The 19,637-nt window shown below is 47.8% G+C and overlaps 1 protein-coding gene across 6 annotated transcripts in view; it reads left to right on the forward strand.

Moving 5' to 3' along the window:
* Window positions 1-19,637, forward strand: part of CLASP1 (cytoplasmic linker associated protein 1) — a 333,527-nt gene that overhangs the window by 309,405 nt on the left and 4,485 nt on the right. For all 6 annotated transcript variants that reach the window (XM_011983419.1, XM_011983418.1, XM_011983417.1 and 3 more), the window contains 3 exons: window positions 493-621; window positions 14,782-14,988; window positions 16,320-16,436. In XM_011983419.1, coding sequence (XP_011838809.1) covers window positions 493-621; window positions 14,782-14,988; window positions 16,320-16,436 — 453 coding nt within the window. The remainder of the gene's footprint in view (window positions 1-492; window positions 622-14,781; window positions 14,989-16,319; window positions 16,437-19,637) is intronic.

A 19,637-nucleotide genomic window follows, 5' to 3' on the forward strand; every position in this document is an offset into this window, starting at 1 on the left:
TCACATGGAAGGTCAGGAATAATGACAGGCCTTCCACTGTCCTTAGGTGGAGTTCAGTCTTACAGGCTGTGTTGATGAAACATCCAGGTGCTTTGTACACATTCTTTCATACATTTTACAGAAGCATAATTTGTAGGCTGAAGCCTCAGGAAATCTGAAAATCCCCAGAAAACTGGTAATGAACTTAGGTGTATCATCCTCATTTGGTCTCGAGTGCACGGCTTGTTCGAGAAGCTTTTTTCAATGCCTGTCAGGCGCTGGGTCCTGGGAATGTCACCCTAAGGCACAGTGCCTGCCTTCATGGAGCTGATGTCTAGAGAGCCAGTGTCAAGTAAAGCTGATTTCAAGTAAACCATGTGATCTGTGTAGAGGGTTCTGCAAGGTTCCGGGGAACCCAGAACTGGGTGCTTGGCCTTGCCGAACCTGCTGACTGCCGTGTGTGAAAGTGCGGTGTGGTGTTTGGTGATGTCTTCCTTTCCCCTTGTACTCTAGCATTCAATTCGAGCACTGGCATTGAGAGTTTTGAGGGAAATTCTGAGAAATCAACCAGCAAGATTTAAAAACTACGCCGAGCTGACAATTATGAAGACTCTGGAAGCCCACAAAGATTCCCATAAGGAGGTGAGTCAGTCACGTGTCCGGGGGTGCTGAACAGGCGGGTCATGGGGAGCTGCTGGGATGTGGAGATAGAGGAATCAGAATCAGCCCATGGCTTAAGAGCCCCTTCCTTGGGTCTCGGCCATGTCGAGTCCCATTGCGGTCGTCCTTGTTGAGCAGTGGCGCAGTTCCAGGGCCAGTGCCATTTGTTCAGTTCCCAGCTCCTTCTCGCTGTTTCCAACAGGCCTGCCCTGTCCCTGAGACGTGTTCCACGCCTGGGCTTCCGGCTGCCTTTGTGGGAGGGAAGGGTCTGCTGCTGCTTTCTGGCATTTAGCCCCTAGTAGTCTGGTGTGGGAGGTGGAGACCAGCTTTGGAATCGCAGACGTGCAAGTCCCAGAACCAATGCCTCCTTGCTCCAAATATGTGGACCAGTCATTTCACTTTCTGAGCCTCCGTTTCCTTGTGTGTAAAACAGGAATGGATATTTCCACAGAGTTTTTCATGAGAATTAAATGAGACGGCCAGGGGTGGTTCCAGCCCAGCTCCTGCCAACAGCGGGTAGCACGCTGCTGTACTGACCTTCCTCCCTGCCGGCATTCAGTGTGCTTCTCTCTGCAAGATGAGGCTGAGTGGAGGCAGCCCTGCTGTGCCCCTTCCACTCGCTGTTGAGTATTTAAAACGCTAGCAAGCCATCTCTGCAGTTCCTGGCATTGGGACGTCAGCTGCCTGGTAGAGAGCAGCAGAACATGTCTCTGTATCCTGCACACGTGCCATGGAGGGTGCACACTCAGCAGAAACTCAGCCTGTTACTTACTGGATTGTCCAACCCCTGTGCCTCACCAGGCTTTCAAGTAGCTAGAAGCCTGCAGAGAATGGGGAGGTGGCTGGAGCTGTCCTGATACAAATGATTCAGTGACACCCTTCAGTAAAATGAACTGTGGGAAACAAAATCATATATTGGAACTTCAGAAAACAGCCTGCCAGATAATGGGTTTGACCCCAAAGTGAGACATAACTACTTGCCCGGTTTGATCTCTTGGCTCATGTGTGACTGTCATGTGAGCACACTCATGGATTAAGGGAATTGTAATCAACACAATTCTTCCATCTACATAGAGAGACCGTAGATCATAGTTCTGTTTGGCATTTGTGTGGCTGCCTGAGCAGGGACTGATGTGACCTCTTCAAAACTCCACCACAATTGTAGCTCAGCAAGGGCGAAGGTCTTGTCCTCAGACTGGGCCTCTCTCCACCTGCTAGTCCTAGAAAACAGCACACAGTACACAGGGGATGGATGTGTTTTCAGACTAATGACTGGGTTTCCAAAATCTGGCTTGGTTGCATGATGGCGATAATCACTCACATTTGAACAAAGCACTTTTCATTTATAATAACTCATTTAAAAAACGTGAAGACCAGGTGAGCTGGTACGATCAATATAGTGATTCCCAGGTGAGGAGGGAAGGTCCTAGATTAGGGGGGTCCAATCTTTTGGCTTCCCTGGGCCGCATTGGAAGAATTGTCTTAGGCCACACATAAAACGCACTAATGATAGACGATGAGCCTTAAAAAAAAAAAAATCACAAAATACTTTCATAATGTTTTAAGAAAGTTTTTGAATTTGTGTTGGGCTGCATTCAAAGCCGTCCTGGGCCACGGGTTGGACAAGCTTGTCCTAGAGGAACTGTATGCACAGCAGTTACTGGCAGAACTGAGATATAGCTAGGTTTTGTGTCTCCTTTAAGGGGCAGCTGGCATTTGCTAACTTTTTAAAACCATAATTGCTTCTCCTTCATGAGAATACATGATCAAAAAATGAAATTAAAATGTTCTTTTTGTTTTGCTTTGTTTTTGAGACAGGGTCTTGCTCTGTCACCCAGGCTGGAGTGCAGTGGCACAAGCTGTGCTCACTGTAACCTCCACCTCCCAGGCTGAAGCAGTCCTCCTGCCTAAGCCCCCCGAGTAGCTGGGACTACAGGCATGAGCTACCACACCCGGCCTGATGTTCTTTTACATAGAGATGATATCAGTTGTTTTCATGGGGCAGTACATACTTAGACTTGGGCATTTAAATGAAACGCCAGGCCGTCCGTGGTGTCTTGGCACGCACTTACTGACTCTCCAGTTGGAAGATATCTATCTAAAGTGAGTCCTAAGAAGTATAAGTTAACAACATTAAGTAATGGATTTGTTATTTGCTGTTTTCTTGGAAGATCTTTTGTTTTTTTCTGTAAAATTAGAAATTTAGGAGAGAAAATTCTCAGGTATGAGGCCCTTTAAATTGCCCAAGGGAAAAGAGCAGAACATATGTCCTGCTTAACATAAACTTAGCAGCACTCAGGTTCAGGGGCCTCCATGCTGCCGTTACTGACTTGTGGTAGAGCCGGTGGAGGAGATGTGTTGGGAACGGTGCCTGCATTGGCAGGCCTTCCTGCTTTGCATAGTTTGACTCACCTTGACTCATTGCCCTTGGAGTTTCCTTATAAAACTTTACTCTGTCACTTTGCCAGGAGCCACTATAATAACTCAAGAATCTGTATATTTAGGTTTGGGGTTGGGTTTTCCTTTTTCGTTCCTTTTTTTTCTTTTCCCTTGAAGTTCTTAGCTTCCTCTTATTTTAACCAATCTTTTTCCATTCCTTCTTGCTGTTTTTTTAGGGCAGAAGGCTGAGATGCGCATAAAGTTTGTGTTGTAGGCATCTTGTTGGCACATAATTGTTCTCTAGTCCTTCCATTTTCTCACCATTGTATTCAATTCTTACGACTCCAAACATTTATTGAAAAGGATCTGAAATGTTTCTAGACTTACTTTATTAGTCATACAAAGACATAGTCTATTTTCCTGTCTTACTAATACTTCCAAAGTATATTTATCCCAGAGTGAGCTCTCTTGGAACTTCCTTCTCAATAAGAAGCTAGTTGGTTTTGTATTCCCAGACAAAAACTGGGCTTCAGCAGGAGATGAAGAGCATAAAGACTCGGCAGGTTAACATGGGGCTGCTTGTAGAGACACTGGCACCAGCTGCCCTGCTCTTGCCAGCGTGATGTTACCACACCAGCACGTGCACTGCGGCTCTGACTGTGTGACTGCAGTGAGGAAGGACAGCTTCTTGAAATACAATTTCTGTAAACTGAAATTTGTCACAAAAACTATTTGGGAAGATGGATGAGGTAGGACTGATGATAAGATGGCTTGTTTTCTCATGTAAGCAAGCATCTGCTTTCTCAGTTTCTTTTGAAAGGAGCTATATGTGCAGAATGTGTTTCTTACACACTGAAAATGTGCCAAGTACCAAATCTGTCTCAGACACCATTCATCCAAAGCTAACATACATGTTCTGTAGTAGTAAGCAAGATAGATGAAGGATTTGGACACCGATTTAGAGTGTTTATTTTAAAAGTTGGTGTTTCTGAGCTTAGACATAATGTTTTCATAGTCCCTATTTGAATAAGTCTCTTTCATTATCTAACTTCTTTTTTATCTTTTTAGTAAACAGATTTTGCTATTGAGTTTCAGTGCCTCATTCATGAAGCCAGTGTGGTCTGCAGTAGAGTTGGCACTTAGCAAACACCTTAAAGGGCTAAGGCCTTGAGAGCGATCTTTTAAAATTTTGAACCTGTTTTCTGTTTCCAAGAGAACTCCATTTATTTAAACTCTTCTTATGTTAGAATTTGTAATCTGTTTCTTAGAGCTGGTACAGAACCTCTCCTTTGGTGATTAAAAAGAGAGGATTAAACAAGAGAATTGATACTACAAAGAGATTCTGGGGTCAGTGTGAGATACGAATCTTGAGGCAGAAAACCTGGTTTTTAGTCTCGCGTCTCCTGTTGTCCAGCTGTTCCCGGTTTCTTCATCTCAGCATAACCCTGAATAAGCAGTTCTGTTGTGAGAATGAAAGATATTATGATATAGAAATACACTTTTAAAATTGTCATATGCTCTACAAATGTTGCTACATAGAACTGTTCTCAGACATCCTTATTCATTTCAGAAGTGCCCATTTCTGAGGAAACATACTAATTATAAATCATTGTATGCACATTTAATGCAAGAATATTTGTTGCTGCCAGTCATTGTGATGTGCCTGTAGTACCCATAATGTTGAAGTTCACAGTAAATGTTTTATTTAAACTTAAAAGAAGCCCAACTCGAAAGAAGCCCAACTCTGTTTTTTGAAAATATTCTGTAATTGAGGTTTTCCGATCACTAGACTTAGCTTATTCTGAACTTTGCCATGTTAGTGCATATCCAGTTACACTTGTCTGTTAAAAGAGGAAAATATTAGCATCATTCATGTCACCGTGCTGGGTCACCAAACATTTCTTGCTACACACACAAAGGTCGTGGTGTTTAAGGCACCAGAATCCAGCTTCAAGTGGTTTGACTTGTTTTGGGAAGTTTGATTCTTAGATAAATATAAAACCACCAGTATTATGTCTTCAGGGGTTTTATTTTTAAATCATTTCTGGTTAACTTTTTATTTTATGACTTTAAAGAATTAAAATGGCAAAATCAGACCAAAGTTATTTATAAAAGAAAAGAGAACTTCCTGGGAACTTGTCTGGTTTCTGATTCACCCAGCCAGCATGGTGTCTCATGCAGTCCTTTAGACAAACGCCGTAGCCAGAGAAAGGCACCGGTGTGCCAGAGGTCTGTGATCAAATACCAGTTAGAATCACTAGCTGACCTCATCTCAGCCAGATCCCCTGCACTCAAGAATGGCCCTTAGATGCCTTTCAGGGCAGCAGTCATTTGTATCCGTGGACACTGGGAAATAATACACTGCATGAACTCTGGAGAAATGCCTTTACCCCTCTGTACTTTGGTTTTTCCTTATCTTTTATCGTACCAAGTGGACTAGATGATTATCTGTGTTTCATCCAGCCTCAAGATAATACAAGTTGCTATTGAGTAACAAACCTAAATCCTCAAATTCTAAATTTTCAGTTTTCCCTGGGCCCAACCTTGGGATGTGACCAGAAGCCCCATTTTCTTTGTAGGTTTTTGCTTTTTAATAAAAAGACAAAACCCCAAAACCTGTATAGCTTCATCGAGAGGTTCCAAGTTACTGAGCCAGCAGTCACACTAATAGCACAAACTCCAATAAATGTTTTATAATTGATGGGTAGTGGTGTACTGTAGTCTTCAAGGGCCTTGCAGTTTAGTTGAGATTAAAGCAAAGAGTCATGTGTGCTTCCAAGTGAAGTGCACCAGGAGTTTAGGAGTGGGCCAGAATAGTCAAGGAAGAGTTCCTTAGGGAGTTAGAACCTGAGATGGGTTGAGAAAGAGCAGATAGGGAGAGAACTCTAGGAGCCAAGGCCACGTGGTCAAGGGAGGGGGCATGGGTTGGAAGACACTCCTGGGTTGAACCCCGCTGAGCCAAGACGGCAGGAGACTTACCATTTTGTGAGCCCTCATATTCTCTCTGGCGAGTGAAGAAACATAGCCCACCTCACAGGCTTGTGAAGTGCCAGGCACGGTGTCTAGTTCTGAGTGGCGGCTGTGGTGGCGGCTGCTCCTGCCGTTACTCATGGGTAGTTCCGCCTCGCCAATGAACTGACTCTCAAGGAGCCAGAGGTGACACCTGCCCTTTTAGCTCTTGTAGCTTCAGAAAGAGCCATTGCTTAATGTTAACACCCTTGGGTTTGGGGTTTGAAGGCCTGGGTTCCCATGCTGCTTTTGCTAGCTCGGGCTGCAATTGTGGACAAGTCACAGACACTCTGGATATCTAAAGCACTTGTATGCTGGGTGGGAGGTGGGGGGCAGGTGCTTTATACCCTGCCCTGAGAGGCTGGCATTAAAGTCAAGTGAAGTAAGGTGGTTGATATTGTTGAAAATTGAAGATAGTATCTTTTTTATACTCTTCCATTGAAGAAAGTAGACTGATGTTGAATACAATTGTCAAGTTTTAAAAATTCTACATAAAGCAGTTACAACCGCATTTCTCTAAATACACCTAAGAAGCTATTAAATGCAATTGAGCAAATTCTAAAACACCAGCCAAAATACGACTTGTATCTTTTGGCTACTACTTTGTTTGGAATCCGTCCATATTTGAGCTAGGGTAGCCAGTACATTGTCCGCGTTAGGCTAGGAAATGCCATGGGTGTTTAGAGATGGATACCAGAATTAGAATGCCGAAGAGGAGCCTTACACGTGCTGCCCAGCTTCCCATCTAATGCTGAGCACCTCCTGAGAGGCCAGCCCAGCCTCTGCAGCATCTCCAGGACAGCAGGACACACCACCTCCTGGACTCTCTGCCACTCTTTCCACTTCTCATCATTTGCCCTGTTGGCCCTAATTCTACCCCTTAGAGTAGAACAGAATAAATCTCCCACGTAAGAGCCCGACCACATTTGAAGATGTCCATTGTGTTGCCCTGAATCTACTTTTCCAGGCAAGGATGTGATGACTGTCTTGTTAGAGGTCATTTCATATAGACACTACTCCTCAGGCTCTTCAAAGTTCCTTGGAATTTTGTGCATGCACATTTTTCAGGGGAAGAGACTCATCAGGTAGAGTTGGATGATAAGATGTCATAATCTGAAATACCTTTAAAATAATTGATTTAGGTTCTCCCTTTCATTTTACTGATGAGGAAAACCAAGGCATAGAGAATGAAGAAATTTACCCCAAGCTCACTTGGCTAGTTGGTGCCAGAACCAGAGCCAAAACTCAGGTCTCCAGACTTAGAGCCTGGAACTTTTATTTCCCCTCCCACTGGTACTGAGCCTAGCTAAGTGAGGACTCTTGTCCCAGGTTCAGGGCCATGCTGGCACTCTGTTGTAAATCTCAGGACCATGTCAATGCCAATCTGGGACATTGGTCGTTTTTTTTTCCCCAGTCTACTGGTGGATATTTAAACTCATAGTCAATCCAATTTTTTACGGTCTTTCTGGCCTTTCCCAGAAGGTGGCGCTAAACTCTTCCTTAGCTTCCACACGATTGAGGAGCTACGCTCAGGACATCTACTATGAAGAGTTCTTTGATTCCAGCCACTGTTGTTCCTGGACCTTTGCTTTTTTTTTTTTTTTTTTTTTTTTTTTTTTGGCTCAACCAGTTATTCTGGTGTGTCTGTGACAGAGCCAGATCACAACCCTGTGACCCTAAACCATGCAATCCAAAGTTTGAAAACTTTATGTGCTAAAAGAAAGAAACCTTTAAGCAAACACTCACCAGTATTCTGAGTAATAATCCCATTTTTAAAAAGCTGGATGTGAAAATTACGTTTTTCTTAGCTAGACACTATTACTTCACTGACTCTGAAAGGGGAAGGAGTCCTGTGTTTCTAATGAGACTGTAGCAGAATTGGAACAGTTTTTGATGACTTCAAGGCAGATTATAACCCAGAAGGCTTTTTGATCCTGTCCTCTTTGAATAGTCCCTCACCCCTTTCTAAATCCTTGCCACTTCTGGCCACCGTGTGTACTAAGTGGTATTGTCTTCCTTTGTTTCTGCTACCCATGTTGACTTTTGCTCTCTGTTTGCTTACATTTATAATCTTTGCTTCTTATGTTACATAGAACACAGGGGCAAAACCTAAAGTTCACCCTGATTCAGGCAGCTTGCCAAAGCCAGGGGTTTGGCATATAGAGGGAAGTTGAGAACACATACCTGCCTTGCCAAAACCAGCGTCTGTCTTGGGAAACTTGCTGTAACTCCAGTGAAAAAGAGGGCCTCAAACTACCCATCTTAATGTGCAGCTTCTGACTTTATTTTCAGACATTTTAGAACCAAAGCCCTCCTCCACGTTAGATACATTTGATCATCCGGGCGTGGTGGCTGACGCCTATAATCCCAGCACTTTGGGAGGCCAAGGCGGGCAGATCACTTGAGGTCAGGAGTTTGAGACCAGCCTGGCCAACATGGTGAAACCCTGTCTCTACTAAAAATACAAAAAAAAAATTAGCCAGGCATGGTGGTGTGCACCTGTTGTCCCAGCTAGTTGGAGGCTGAGGCAGGAGAATCACTTGAACCAGGAGGCTTCCACCAAGATGGCGCCACTGCACTCCAGCCTGGGCAACAGAGCAAGACTCTGTCTCAAAATAAAATAAAATAATAGATAAATTTCACCAAATGCTTCCTGCAGGCCACATCCAGAATTCCTGGATTTTTGTAAGATGAAGGGCTCCTTGGGTTTGGGTTTCAGCACAGCAGATCTGAAACAGCCTTTTTTCCCAGCAGCTGCCTGTAGGGTAATAATTCACTTTAACCTGAATGGCAGTAGAGTGCGGGAGATGGGGAGGAGAGAAGGAAAACTGCGAGTTCTCACCATGAACCCCACAGTCGATTGCCTGGTCTCACTAATCCTCATTGCAACCCAAAGAGCACCAGGAGGCCTTAGCTTGCTCCTGTCAAGCCTGGAAAGCAACGCTGCCAGCTCTTGAATCCTGTCTCCAGAGCCGTGTTCTTTCCACCCACTGAGCTGTTTCCCACCTCCCGGGAGACCTCAGATACTGACTCCTGTGCATCAGGGCTTTCTAACTTTGATACGCTACAGAATCATCCAGTGTTTCCTGACCTTTTATTTCTTTTTCCAGGTTTAAAAACAGGCCTAAAAGTTCCTCAGCTTTCAGGCTGGTGTGTTAGGACACTCGTGCAGTGATTTCTCACAGTAGAAAGCCAGCAGTTTCTGAGCATAGTTTCATTGCTGGGCCAGATTAGAAAAGAGAGGGACTGTCTCCTTCCACTTTCCACCATCCACTCAGCCATGTGTAACTCAGCCACATAGGCGCACAGCCACGTGCTTGGCTCTCCCAAACACACACAGATTCAGAGATGCCCTCGGGACCCGCACAAATGGGGGAGGAAGAAGAGCACCCCGTCTGAGGTAACCCATTACCTGACGGAGCTCTTCCAAGAAACACGGCAGTCCTCCTCAGACAGCTGGTGACTGCAAAGCCTGAGCTGAAGTCTCTTTTCCGAAGAACTAGTCTGTTGCTTTGCCAGTGTGTCACCTGGAATGGCACTCTCTGGGCCTTGTACAGTTGATTTTTTCACAGCCCAAGCTGATCATTTGTAGATAACCTGCCGTGCTCCTAGTTTTCTATGCTAGCTCCTTAGGAAAAGTGTAAATCCAAGTCAATGCGGCATGCTCCAGATGTGACTTTGTGAGTCATGAGCATTAAAAATATGTACGCTGGGCTGAGTGTAGTGGCTCATGCCTGTAATCCCAGCATTTTGGGAGGCTGAGGTGGGCAGATCATTTGAAACCAGTTTGGTTGACATAGTGAGACCCCATCTCACATACTGAGACCCCTACAAAAAACTTAAAATATTATGCGTGCCTGTAATCCCACCTACTTGGAGGCTAAGGTAGGAGGATCTCTTGAGCCCGGGAGATCGAGGCTGCAGTGAGCCATGATTACACTATCGCACTCCAGCCTGGGCAACAGAGCAAGACCCTGTCTCTGTGTGTGTGTGTGTGTGTGTGTGTGTGTGTGTGTGTGTGTGTGTCCCACGCTATGGGGAAAGTAGTTCAGCTATTTATTGAGCACCTGGTATATACTGGACATTGTGCCAGGCATGGGGAATAGAAAGATGGCTGAGATGGGATCTTGCCTTCAAGGAACTTTTAGTCTAGTGGGAGGGAAAATTTCAGCAAAATATTTACCTGCAGTGATAAAATGAAGCGTACACATGATGAGGCTTCCTGGGAGTTGTGCTGCAGTAAGTCCTCAAGGTGACTTGGCCAGGGACATAGAGATGTGGCTGGGCAGGGTGTGGGCAGGGAGAGGAGGCACCACATAGGCAGGAAGGAGCCAAGCCTTGCTGAGGAGCCTCTGGCATCTTAGAGGTCATTGGAGAGGGCAGGCCCGTCATGATGTTGGCACTGGACCCCAGGGAAGGAGCTGGCTTACCAGTGTTACCCATTCTTAGAACATTCAGTGTGATGACTGGCCCTCTGTGGAGTCTCGGGGTCCCAGAGCTCTGGCCCCCTCACTCCCCATCCCCAGCAACTTGGGAGCTCCCGGCTCAGCGGCTGTGCCTTCTGGTGGCACCTGTGCTGCTCAGCTCCACTCTGGTGTCATTCCTCCACCAACACCTAGCTTGTGTTTTGTTTTTGTTTGCGATGGGGTTTCTCCATGTTGCCCGGGCTAGTCTCAAATTCCTGGGCCCAAGTGATCCACCCAGCACAGCCTTCCAAGTAGCTGGGGTTATAGGCGGGAGCCTCCATGTCTGGCTTAGCCATCATGTGTTTTGTAGCTGAAATATACCAAGCTGGTTCACATCTTGTCTCTCTTAATTCAGATAACTGTCAAAGTAGATACTTTAAAATCCTCCTTTTAGGCTGGATGCTGTGGCTCACACCTGTAATCCCAGCACTTTGGGAGGCCGAGGTGGGTGGATCACTTGAGGCCAGGAGTTTGAGACCAGCCTGGTCAACATGGTGAAACCCCATCTCTACTAAAAATACAAAAACTAGCCGGGTGTGGTGGCGGGCACCTGTAATCCCAGCTACTTGGGAGGCTAAGGCATGAGAATCGCTTGAACCTGGAGGCAGAGGTTGCGGTGAGCTGAGATGACTCCATTGCACCGCAGCCTGAATGATAGAGTGAGAGTCTGTCTCAAAACAATAAAAATAAAATCCTCATTTTAGGAGTTTTTAATTAAAAAATGGAAGCTCAGACCAGGGAGGTTTTTTGCCAGAGGATTGAACTAAGGTTTGTCTCCTGTCCTTCCCTCAGAGGCTGAGAATGCGCTCATCTAACTCTGGAGGCTGCCCTTGTCGGGGCAAAAAAGTTAAAGGTCATATGTACACACCAGGGTCCAAACAGTACTCTGCTTTCAGGTGACCTGTGTGGCAAAAGCTACCTTTGGCAGGAGTTTGAATTGGCAAGAAAAAGAAATCACAGTGGGCTTTCTTCAAATAGGCTCCTTCCTGTACGTTCGTGGCATGCAGTGAATGCCATCAGCATTGAGTCTAACACTTTGGCTGGCAAGGGAAGGCCTGCTCACTGAGGTTCGTGGATGAGGCAGAGGCAAGGTAGGCTGGCCGTGCATGGCCGAGGGCCCTTGAGCTGGAGGAAGGCCCGCAGAACACCAAAGTAGCCTTCTGCACACATCCATTCTCCCTCCTCCTCCCGTCTAATCCTGGCCACCCACAGGAAGTGCATCAGGTAGCAGGTCCCCGCCATCTGGTTCCTTCCTGGGTCTCCGCACCCTCGTGCTGCCCCTCTGCATAGACTACCCTCACTCTGCCCTGAACCACCAGAGCATGGCCCAGTCCTCAGCTCTGTGGCCAGAGCTCTGAGCTCAGTCTCTGACACACAGGAGGCACCTGGTCAGTGCTGGGTGAACAAACGTCCACACAGAGCACAAATGAGAGGAAAGAATCCTGTCAGGTGCTTGAGAGTTGGACATGACTTTTAAAATAAAATTGCCTCTCTACAGTGCTTTGTCCTCGAGCCTAACCTTCACATACATAGTGAGCACAGGCGAATCTTGGGTGTTGTGACCTGTACACGGTACTTACCCTTAAGCCATGCTGACCCGGGGCTCCATCAGGGATTCATCCATAATCCCGGTGTAGGCCCCAGAGGTGGCTGCAGTGTGTTCACTCTAGGGTGCCGGCTACGTGGTGATGGATGTGGTGATCTTACTTCATGAGACTCCTAGCCTTTCCTCCGCGCTGCAAGGAGTTAGCGGGTCCTCCCAGAGAAAGTACAAAAGGCCTCCACAAGAAAGACTTGAGGGAGGTAGGGCTTCTTTAAGTGGGACATAGTCTCGGACAGCCAGGAGAATGAATTATCAGTCCCTCAGTAAGTACTAAACTCCTGGTAAATGCCCAGCTTAGTGGGTACTTAGGTATGACAGAAATGTTTCAGTTCCTAGCTGTTTGGCAAGAAGAAACACACACGGAAATGCCACCAAAAATACAAAGCCGTCTGCGTGTGGTGCCGTATGAGTGTCACAGACAGAAGAACAGAAGTTGGGGGAAAAGTGTCACCGGTCTGATAGGGAGGCCTAGGCAGGGGCTGGGACGTGTGTGTCGGCCACATCTGAGGGATGGTGAGTTTTGTAGTTCAGCGGACGGGCTTTATGGAGAGAGTGGGAGGTCAGCAGGAGCAGTCATGATGATGGTGCTGGCTGCACCACGGAGCACCTCCTTGTATGCCGGGGTGGGGTTCCCTTCAGGAATCCAATGAGGCGCAGCCTGCTCCTCAAGTGCACCGCCCTGCCACCTTCCACCCTGAGCCAGGGCTGGGCTGCCAGCTTTCCCTGGCCTCACACAATTCAGGTAGATTTTCTGGAATACATTTTCCTTGCTACCAAGGTTATATTGTAATGGTAAAAACTGCAACTAATTTTGCACTAGCCTAATGTTCATTGCAATTTTTCTATCTAAAAAGTATGAAGAGGAAAACAGTTACCCATAATCTTACCGCCCTGAGAGAAGCAGCGTTAACCCTTGGTGCACTTTCTTCCAGGAGTTTTGTAGTGATAAGTGTCAGGTAGTGGGTGTGAGTAGCCAAAGCTCATACGGGGCTTTGTAATGAAAAACCCACTCTCAGCAACACGGCCGGCCCCAAACATGTCCATCATGAATGGGATGTACTCAGCTGTCTAGTTGGAAAAATTTCCCTTTGCCATTCCACAGAGCAGAGCTGACAGCGTGGACTCACGCACACTCCCTGAAGTGAGCCGTGCTCGTGCGGCAGTGTAGCCCTGGGCCGAAGGTGAAGCCGAGCCTCTTCTGTGCCACAGTCTCTTCCCAGAGCCCCAGGAGAGCCTCAGTGAGGGCCCCAAAGTGACCCAAAGCTGCTGGTATGGCCTCTGAGCCCAGCCCTGGGCCTGTCTGCTACACAGCTCAGGTGGCCTCTCTGTGGGCCTCCTGTCCATTTGCCATGCTCCCTGACTTGTGCAGACTTCTTCACCCCCTCCATGCCCATAGCTAGAAGCAGCTTTCCAGATGATCCATATGCTGTTTCCATGGGCCTGCCTTACTTCAGTCACAAGGGCTGGGGTGACTGGAGCTGTGGCTGGTGATCTTCACCTATTTGTTGTATGAAGTTAGAGCTGAGTTACTTTGAGTAGCAGAACATAATGCAGAGAGGAATCTGGATGGAATGACCAGCCCAGCCAGGGCAGGCAGTAGGCGGAAAGTGTTTGAGTTCAGTTGTACTTTGTAAGAAAATGCCTGTGCGTATAGCCTGGTGCCTGTCTTTATCTGTCATTTATACAGTGTGGACTCTGTGCCACTGATAGGAGGAAGCATCCTTTACTGACTACTGTATCTTGAGTACTGCTTACCATTCATCTCTGTGACATCCCTGTTTTACAGATGAGGACATGGAGTTTTAGCATTTGGGACTGGCGTGACGGGGACTTGCTCCCTGAGCCCAAAGCCCAGGCTCTTTCCACCGGGCCTTCTGCTGTCTTCTTTCTTCCTCACTGGGTTTTGCATTTAGCTTCCATCTTTATTACAAGAGGGTCTTGTGGCCCTCCAGAGGTCAGAGGCTGCTCCTTTGACCATGAGACGGCCATTTCATGTACCTCCCTGAAAAATGGAAGGCAAAGGGGTCATCGTGAGTACAGAGTCCTAGAAAAGCAACTTTCCAGAAGAGATTCCTCAGGAAAACCCTTTCAGGGGCTTCTCTCTGTGCCTTCCCAACTGCCTGGCAGGTGGGCCTCTTCCAGGAAGTGCCAGCATTGAAGTCACTGATTTCCTCCAGGCTTCTTTCCAGATGCTCCAGTTGTAGGTGTCCCACAAGCCATTGGGAAGCATTTCTGTATTCAGGTCCTAGTTTTCTAGGCCAGGGGTTCTCCAATTTTAGTGTGTCTAGAAATCACCTGATACTTACCAACACAGCTCGCTGCACCCCCTCCCTCAGTTGGGGCCCACCTCTGAGTGAGCAGGTCTGAGTGGGCCTGAGAAGTTGCATTTTTAACAGGCTCCCAGCACTGCTGCTGGCGCTGACGGGGGGCTGCACTTGGACTACCACTTTTCTAAGGTTTTTGCCAGAATCCCCCAGACCTGCCTTTCCATGGCCCACACTCCCCTTTAAAATCACCCTGCAGACCACCGTGTTTACTTTAACAATTGAGCCAGGCGAAGCAATGGCTGTCGTCTGACGTTGAGTGAGGTCATTGTCCTTTGGCCTCTGAAATCAGAAGCGATGTTTGATCTTTTGCTTCGTGTGGCCTGTGGAGCTCACTCTCTGGGGGAACTGGGCGTTTCAGGTGGTGAGAGCGGCTGAGGAGGCTGCGTCCACACTGGCCAGTTCCATCCACCCGGAGCAGTGCATCAAGGTGCTCTGCCCCATCATCCAGACGGCCGACTACCCCATCAACCTTGCTGCCATCAAGATGCAGACCAAAGTCGTCGAGAGGATCGCCAAGGAGTCGCTGCTGCAGCTCCTCGCCGACATCATCCCAGGCTTGCTGCAGGTAGGCCTGCGTGTTGGTGGGGCCCGCCCCCGGCCTGGGTGGGGCTGCCTAACTTGAACTAATGTTTAAGGGCTTTGTGCTCCTCCTTCACTGGCAACCAGGCAGGACCTGTGAGGCCATGCGGCAGGGACACTTTACAGCCTCCTCTGCGGCTTCCAGCTCACCCCCTCTCCTGAATGCACTGAGAAGACTTTCCTGGCGACTCACAGAATGAACTTTCTGTTTACTATAAACATATTTTGATCATTTTTTTTTTGTCCATTCCTTCAACAAACCCTTGTTGCACACCTGCTGTAGCCGCAGCCCTGGGCGAGGTGGGCCATTGAGTGTACATCAAACAATGGTCCTTGGTCTCATGCAGCACACAAATACTTACTGAAACTCTTCTAAGCATGAGACAGTGAGTGAGACAGACTGGCATCAAGCAGCTGTGTTCCACTGTGTGGACGGCCTCAGAAGATTTTCAGCCTACTGTGCAGCCACACAGACAACGACAGGTGTCACCATGGGCTCCATGACAGTAGAGAAGTGGTTCCGGGCTGGGGTCGGGGAGAGAGGGTTCATAGAAGAGGTGGGTTCAAGTTGGCCCTTGGCGAGGGAGTTTCACTGGGGAAAGGTAGAGAGGAGTCAGCATCACTTTTAATCATTGCTGCTGTTTGCTGGGTGCTTGGCTTGGGGATTAAACACTTAACTGTTGAGGACTAGATTATTCCAAACCAAGGGAAAGGCACAGAGGCTGAAGAGTCCCAGGCTGTTTGGAGAACAGCAGCAGGTAGCCCCAGCTGGGTGTGGGCCAGGATGAGGCCGACAGATAGATGGAGGCCCAGCTGCAAAGGGACGCGGACATCAGGCTGTGGGACCAGACGGTCCCCAGCAATTCCTGGAGGGTAGAAGGGTTTGCTCACAAGAGCGAGTGATGTTCATTTCTTGAAAGGCGTTTTCACAGGGAAATTTGCTTGACCTTTGGGAGAAATGGGAACAAAGCAAGTGCTCTTTCCCCTTCTTTGCCTTTTCTCATTCTCTCTCCCCTGCAATGTTTCTTGGATGGCAGCTTGTTACACGGTGGTGCCTGTGCAGACGCAGAGACCAGTCTGGGACTCGCCACCCTCCTGCTTCCGCGCCCCAGAAACCAAGTTTCTGTTGATGCTAAGTTGTGACCTCTTTGGGGTGAAAGCTGTCCTGGATTCCATTGCGGGGCTGAGGTCTATCCTGGTTGTTACTGACAAGTCCAGGGTTGAGCTCGGAGGGCATTTGTGGAAATGCTGATGAGATGTTGGCTAGGGACTGAATCTTTGATCTGGTTTCCTTTTCGTGTTCCTCTGGCTCTCCAGGGTTACGACAACACCGAAAGTAGTGTGCGCAAGGCCAGCGTGTTTTGCTTGGTGGCAATTTATTCCGTAATCGGAGAAGACCTGAAACCTCACCTTGCACAGCTCACAGGGAGCAAGGTATGTATAGTGTTACCCGGGCTGAGAAGCACACCTGGGCTGTGCCAGCTCGTCCTAAACCCATTTGACTGCAGCTCTGGATTCCAGACAGGTTTTGTTCATTGTGTTTTAGCGGGGCCTTATTTCTCCAATAGCATTTTTCTAAATATAAAAATGAACGATACAGTGAAATCAGTTGAAGGTAACACTAACATTATACAACATAGTCTGCCTCAACTCCTGTTTATGAAATGCTGATTTTGAGCTGCTGCTTTATTTCCAAAAGAAAACCAGCTTTAATCAGAAACCATCCGGTTTTTCATGGAAACACTAAAGAAATGTACCTGCTTGCTTAGCAGTTGCTGAATCAGAGCTGAGTCCCTCATGGGCATCAGTAGTGGCAACAGCTGGCTCTCACCCTGAGCCTGCGGGGCAGCCCCACGCACTCTGCATGTGTTGACTCATGTTTACAGCAACATCCCTGTGGGCATGGTCATCCCCTTAACCTGCCCCGGGCACAGACCTGACTCCAGGAGGCAGACTTCTTCCTCACACTGCTGCCTCTCATGTTCCTTTAAGGGTGTCTGGAATTAGGGGAAGAAAATGGACCAAAATGGGTGTCACTGAAAATGAGAGTGGCTGGACTGCTTATTGGTTTTAGTTAAAAGAACAGTGACATCACTCAAATCTGACGTGCTAGGCTGGTGAGAGCAGATTAAAAACCCGGCGTCATGCTGCGGCAGGAGAGGCATGGCCAAGAGGTGAGGCCTTGGCTCCCGGAGAGGAGGCCAGCTGTGCCTGGGGCCTCAGGACCTGCCTGTGGAGAAAGCACATCTCTGTGGGGTTTAAAATCCCCGCCTTTTTATACAAACCACTCTATCAGACAAAGCCAGTGGAAAGCATGAAACCAGAAGCGCCTGCTCTTACGAGAGGAGGAATTGGCAAGTGGGGCCCATTTCATTTCAGATTGAGCTGTTGCTTTGATACAGCTGGTGAGCATTACAGCTGGAGCCTTGCTTCTCCAGAGTTCTGGGGAAGCGAAGCTCTGGCTGGGGTGTTCAGAGCAGGGTTTCTCCACCTTGGCTCTGTTGACACTCTGGGCCACCTTCTTGAGGTGGGCCGTCCTGTGTGTGGTAGGAAGTTTAAGCAGCATCTCTGACCACCACTGTCTATACCGACATGTGCCAATAGCACCCCCTGCCATTGTAACCATCCCTGCTGTCTCACACCTGCCCAGATACCCTCCGAGGGGCAGAATCACCCCTGGTTGAGAACAGGTGGTCCAGAGGAGACACTTTCCTCTTTTTGTAATCAGGAATCAGCAGCTAGGCTGGAAGAGGTGTATGAGGCAGGTGTGCAGTGCATAGTTTGGGAGTGACCTGATTCTGTTCTCCAGTTCCTTCTCCTTGCCCTACTGCTGCACAGGCTCCTCATCAGATCCCCTTCCTGATTATCTGAATGGTCCTGAGCAAAAGTCCCCCCAGCTCTCCTACCTCCATCAGGGATTTGTAGGTGATTCCTGCTGCCCGGGAGGACCTTCGATGGTACAGTTCACAAAGGAAATTAGATTTAGAAAATGGAAAATTCATCCAAAAATAACATGAGTCACACCTTGGTTTTGTCTGGCACTTTTTACTTTCCTGAGTAAGAGAGTTGCCCCATCAACTCATTTGACCCTTTGGATGAGGGACAGAAAATCCAGGTGTCTTCTCCTCCCCATTTGGCAGTGGACCCACTGCTGCCACTCTTGGTGAAGCTTTGGGTCCAGAACCCACGTTCCTGACCAGGAGCCAGCACCTTCCCTCCCCCAGTTACAACCTTAGTTCCTCAGGGGTTTGGAGAGACTGGCCTTCACATCTTTCTGCTTTGGTAGCCCAGCTCATCCAGCCATTAAGTTTTTTATTGTTATTATTATTTTTTTAATATATGGAGCCTCGCTCTGTCACCCAGGCTGGAGTGCAGTGGCACAGTCTCGGCTCACTGCAACCTCTGTCTCCCAGGTTCAAGCGATTCTCCTGCCTCAGCCTCCCAAGTAGCTGGGATTACAGGTGTGTGCCACCACGCCTGGTTAAGTTTTTGTATTTTTAGTTGAGGCAGCGTTTTGCCTGCTTGACCAGGCTAGTCTCGAACTCCTGACCTCAGGAGATCCTCCCGCCTTGGCTTCCCAAAGTGCTGGGATTATAGATGTGAACCACCGTGTCTGGCCTAAAATTTTTTTAATGTAATAGCTCTGGTATATTCGTATGAACTTCGTAGACTCAGGTACACATCTCCTAATACAAACTCCCTCCCTTCCTCAACTGGATGGTAGCTGGCAGAACCTGGTGCTAAGTCTGTCTCAGTTTCCTTCACTAGAAACAAAGAGAATGAAGTCACGGCTCCCTGTGTTCCAGTGTTACAGGCCTATGGGAACACCCTCTCCTTTTGCTTAAATGAGGTTAATAAATGAAGGCCGGGTGCAGCGGCTCACGCCTGTAATCCCAGCACTTTGGGAGGCCGAGGCAGGCGGATCATCTGAGGTCAGGAGTTCAAGACCAGCCTGACAAACATGGTGAAACCCCATCTCTACTAAAAATACAAAATAAGCTGGGTGTGGTGGCACATGCCTGTAATCCCAGCTATTCAAGAGGCTGAGGCAGGAGAATTGCTTGAACCCGGGAGGTGGAGGTTGCAGTGAGCCGAGAACGCACCACTACACTCCAGCCTGGGCAACAGAGCAAAACTCTGTCTCAAAATAAATTTTTTTTAAAAGAAAAAGTAAATGATACCAGGGCCTGTAGGAAGAGGGCTGATGAAGGGAAGGAGCCTGTGTAGTACATTTGGAGAGATGCCATGTTGCTAGGGCAGCAACACTAGCTTCGGGGTCAGCTTGCCTTCTGGTCTCTGTTCCCCACTTAGGAGTTTTATGATCTTGAACAAGCGCTCTTTTCTTCCCCCCGCCCCCAATCTTTTTATTGTGGTATAATAAAATTTACCATTGTAACTTTCTTTTTTTGAGATGGAATCTCACTCTGTCACCCAGGCTGGAGTGCAGTGATGTGATCTCAGCTCACTGCAACCTCCGCCTCCCAGGTTCAAACGATTGTCCTGCCTCAGCCTCCCAAGTAGCTGGGATTACAGGCACCTGCCACCATGCCCAGCTAATTTTTGTATTTTATTAGAGACAAGGTTTCACCATGTTGGTCAGGCTGGTCTCGAACTCTTGACCCCAAGCAACACCCC

The sequence above is a fragment of the Mandrillus leucophaeus genome, unplaced genomic scaffold (assembly GCF_000951045.1).
Source record: "Mandrillus leucophaeus isolate KB7577 unplaced genomic scaffold, Mleu.le_1.0 Scaffold25, whole genome shotgun sequence".
Taxonomy (NCBI): Eukaryota; Metazoa; Chordata; class Mammalia; order Primates; family Cercopithecidae; genus Mandrillus; species Mandrillus leucophaeus.